The sequence below is a fragment of the Procambarus clarkii genome, chromosome 38, assembly GCF_040958095.1.
Source record: "Procambarus clarkii isolate CNS0578487 chromosome 38, FALCON_Pclarkii_2.0, whole genome shotgun sequence".
Lineage (NCBI taxonomy): Eukaryota > Metazoa > Arthropoda > Malacostraca > Decapoda > Cambaridae > Procambarus > Procambarus clarkii.
The window spans coordinates 18,645,969-18,650,412 of record NC_091187.1 but is presented as its reverse complement, the minus strand read 5'-3'; the positions used below and the strand labels follow the sequence as shown (position 1 = coordinate 18,650,412).

At 39.4% G+C, this 4,444-nt stretch overlaps 1 protein-coding gene across 1 annotated transcript; it reads left to right on the top strand.

Annotated features, from left to right (window-relative positions):
* Nucleotides 1–3,318: 3,318 nt before the first annotated feature.
* On the top strand, nt 3,319–4,143 carry LOC123747551 (bile salt-activated lipase-like). The gene has a single exon (XM_045729774.1). The coding sequence runs from the start codon at nt 3,319–3,321 to the stop codon at nt 4,141–4,143; it is 825 nt and encodes a 274-aa protein (XP_045585730.1).
* The last annotated feature ends 301 nt before the right edge of the window (nt 4,144–4,444 follow it).

The window sequence follows — 4,444 nt, the reverse complement described above, 5'->3', positions numbered from 1 at the left end:
CTTGTCACCAGTTGTCAGCATTTATGTCAGTTGTTACCAACTCTTAATTATCTTCTTAATCACCCTTTGTTAAATAATTCAGAGAGTCATATAACTACTAATTGTATATTTAACAACAATTAAATGTAATAATTATTCAAATATTTTTATTTGTATAATTTAATATTTATCTTTTTGTTAATAACATTTTATAAAGAAATTTCATATCATCACATTTTTCTGTTTGATAAATATGCTTTTGAGCTATATATATATTTGTAATGTGATATAAGAAAAATATATTTATATCATCTCTGCATTACAAGTTAGACATACCAATTATATAACAACAGAGAATGGAATTCCAGAGCATATAATGTCTTTAAATGTTTAAATAAACATGAATTTCAACCATTTTCTTCAGTTAAACCGTTTGATTAATAATGAATGAATGAATTAGCTGAGTACGATATTAACCAATAAAATATATAAAAATGCTAATGGTTGATATAGAAACCAAGTATATGTGTGCATGAAGAGCGAATACTTTGTTCTCCCTGCAATGTAATATGGGTTTTGCAATTGCTCAGCTCTTGCACTCTACTAAAAAACCATAAGAACATTAGCAACTACAGAGAGCTTATTGCCCCCGTGCGAGGCAACGCATGTTTATTCCTAATGAAACTCATTCATATACATTCGCAACATTCAGCTAATTCTTCAATGTTGATAGCGCTTATAGCAACTATTTGTTCAACCACACAAAAGTTCACTGTTGGTTCCAAGAAGGTTCACGTGCTTTATTATTAAATTAGATCAAGATAAATTATTTAAAAAAAAGTAAGTCAAGATTCTAATTTATCGTGCAAATTCAATATACGTTATATTAAGCTTAATAGTTCAGAATTGTTATTCTAACCTATAAATTAAGTTTATTTTGGGTCTTTATTTGTTCCCTCGTCAAAATTACTTGTACAAAACTAAAATATTCTCGGCTGCAACAGTCCCTTTCTGTAAGTACGACTAAATAATTGTTTTAAATACATGACATTTACGAGATTTTAATTCTAATATATAAACAGTTATCATCTTCAGCATAACTTATATAAATATAAATATCAGCCTTCATGGCTTTTCCACCCAAGAAATACAAGTGAGGCCAAGGAGCCTCTGTAGTACACCTGTGACAGGTTATATGGGCGACACACTAGAGGCAGGTGATGAGGAAAGAGTTAGGAATCAAAGTGGAAGAGCTTTGACGGACGCTGGTTCGAATCCTCGTCACGGCCTTTGTGGACTTGTTCCGTCCTAGACATGTCAAAAGACGAATCAGGGGCATGAAGGCAGTTGTCGAGGCCTGAAGGCAGGGACAGGTAGTCGAGGCCTGAAATCAGTGACAGATGGCAGAGGTCTGAATTCAGTGGGCGAGATCTGATTGCCGTTGCAGAGCGATTAAGTCTGAAGGCAGTGCCAAATGGTAAAGGTCTTAAGGGCAATGACAGGTCGTCGAAGTCTGAAGGCAGTAACAGAAGAGTGAAAGCACTTGATACAAGGAATAGACTTCAGGAATTAACAAGCGTCTCCAGTTGCTCTATTAACCAACAGCAGTTTTCATATATATAGGAACATCTTTTGGGTTTCAAAACTAATGTTAGAAAACATTATATAATTTAACAACGTTACAGAAAGCAAGTTTTTCACGGCCATCTCTTCCTGCTTCCTAAGCACTAAAATATTTGTAACTTGCTTAACAAAAAAATATTTTTCCAATCATTTTTCATTTAATCAAACTGAATTATGAATGATTTTTAAGAACACGAGTTCAAAGGCTTAATAAAATCATGATACTTTTTTTATGGGATTTTCTCCTTTCATGTGGCATTGTACCATCTTGCAATATATATTACAAGGATAGTTTCTCATGATTCATTAGATAAAATAGTTTTGCACTTATAAGTTAATGATATGGAAGATGATTATCGCAGGACAGTTACGAACAATTTAATAAAATATCCGAACTCTATTTTTGTATTTTTGCAAAATATTAAGAAAAGCTTACAGGATATGAGAGTGTCATAGCTAATAGAGAACCAGGCTTCATAATACTAGTAATGAGAAGGGCTTCATTGTAGCTAATAGCAAGATTAGCTACAATGAAGATTAGATTAATTATGGCGTCACCATAACCTAAAGCTAGTTAGCATCATTATTACCATAAGCAAGTGGGGTTTTACCATAGTTAAAAAGTGAGTTAAAATTTGCTGAGGAATCATGCTAATTATTTGCTCCCTGTTCGCTCGAGTATATAAGGTGAGTTTGCCACGTTCTGATAAACTGCGAGATAGATATACAGTGTTTTGTTATCATTTGGGCTGTGATAGGAACCTTTTTACACTGTTTTTTCTGGGGCCAGAACTCTACCAGCTTCACCCTTCGTGTCAGACTAAAGTAGTGAGTTCAGCAGGTAATTTAAACTAAAGTAGTGAGCTCACCAGGCAGTGTAAACTAAAGTAGTGAGATCGTCAGACTATGATACTCTACAAGTTATTAGATTTCCCCCCGTCTATTGATTAACAAGCCAATCTGTGTTCTACTATACTTGTATCAACAATGCCATTAGAAATCGTTTAAATAAATGTTCTTTTTACTTTATAAATATTTTTATATGTCATGTCATATGGGGAAGATCTCTCTCATCTCATACCACATTTGCTGTATTAGGATACATGAGGTAGTTTGAGTAATTATTAACACAGGCTTTGTTTTCTCGTTCTGATAACAATCAGATTCAATCTGCAACTGGGATTCTTTGGGCCGGATTTCTGGAGCAATTGCACACGTTGCTATGGCATATATTTCTCTGGAGTTCAGATGAGCACTCAAAACTTGCCAACAAACGCTGTTATAAAGCAGAGGAGTAGTGTAGAAGTTTTAAAATATACAACATTGTATTGTCGGTATTTTACAGTAGCTCAGCATGCTGTCATAAGATCAAAATAAATATTGCACGGGTTGAAAAGTGCAAAACTTTGTATGGTTTTCAGAGAATTTGACTCTGGGGCTCCTACACCCACATTGCCACAGTGCGATGGGGTACTTACACCCACAATGCTACAGTGTGATGGGGTACCTACACCCACAATGCCATAGGGTGATGGGGCACCTACACCCACAATGCCACAGTGTGATGGGGTACCTACACCCATATTGCCACAGTGCGATGGGGTACTTACACCCACAATGCTACAGTGTGATGGGGTACCTACACCCACAATGCCATAGGGTGATGGGGCACCTACACCCACATTGCCACAGTGTGATGGGGCACCTACACCCACAATGCTACAGTGTGATGGGGTACCTACACCCACATTGCTACAGTGTGATGGGGCACCTACACCCACATTGCCACAGTGTGATGGGGCACCTACACCCACAATGCCACAGGGTGATGGGGTACCTACACCCACAATGCTACAGTGTGATGGGGCACCTACACCCACAATGCTACAGTGTGATGGGGCACCTACACCCACAATGCCACAGGGTGATGGGGCACCTACACCCATAATACCACAGTGTGATGGGGCACCTACACCCACAATGCTACAGTGTGATGGGGCACCTACACCCAAAATGCCACAGGGTGATGGGGCACCTACACCCATAATACCACAGTGTGATGGGGCACCTACACCCACAATGCTACAGTGTGATGGGGCACCTACACCCACAATGCCACAGGGTGATCGGGCACCTACACCCATAATACCACAGTGTGATGGGGCACCTACACCCATAATACCACAGTGTGATGGGGCACCTACACCCACAATGCCACAGGGTGATGGGGCACCTACACCCACAATGCCACAGTGTGATGGGGCACCTACACCCACAATGCCACAGGGTGATGGGGCACCTACACCCACAATGCCACAGGGTGATGGGGCACCTACACCCACAATGCCACAGTGTGATGGGGCACCTACACCCATAATACCACAGTGTGATGGGGCACCTACACCCACAATACCACAGTGTGATGGGGCACCTACACCCAAAATGCCACAGGGTGATGGGGCACCTACACCCATAATACCACAGTGTGATGGGGCACCTACACCCAGAAAAAGAACAACAAGAAACAGTATAAAAATGTAGCGAGCCTTCTCGTTAAGTTCACGATCCTCGGCATCTTAAACCACCTGAACGCCTCGTTTGGCTTGGTAAAAGGCAGTAAAATTGGATAGAGTGGTTATCCTTTGGTTATGGCCTCTCAAATGAGGCGATAACCGATTGGTTCCCTTACAATACTTCGCTCTAGACGCAACAATAACATTTAGATCTAGATTTCCATACAATGTTTATAAAGACAGCTGCAATGTTACAGAAGTTTACCCCAATGTTTGAACATTTATTACCACGAAGGAAACACCAACAAAAATCGAACTATTACGGGAAA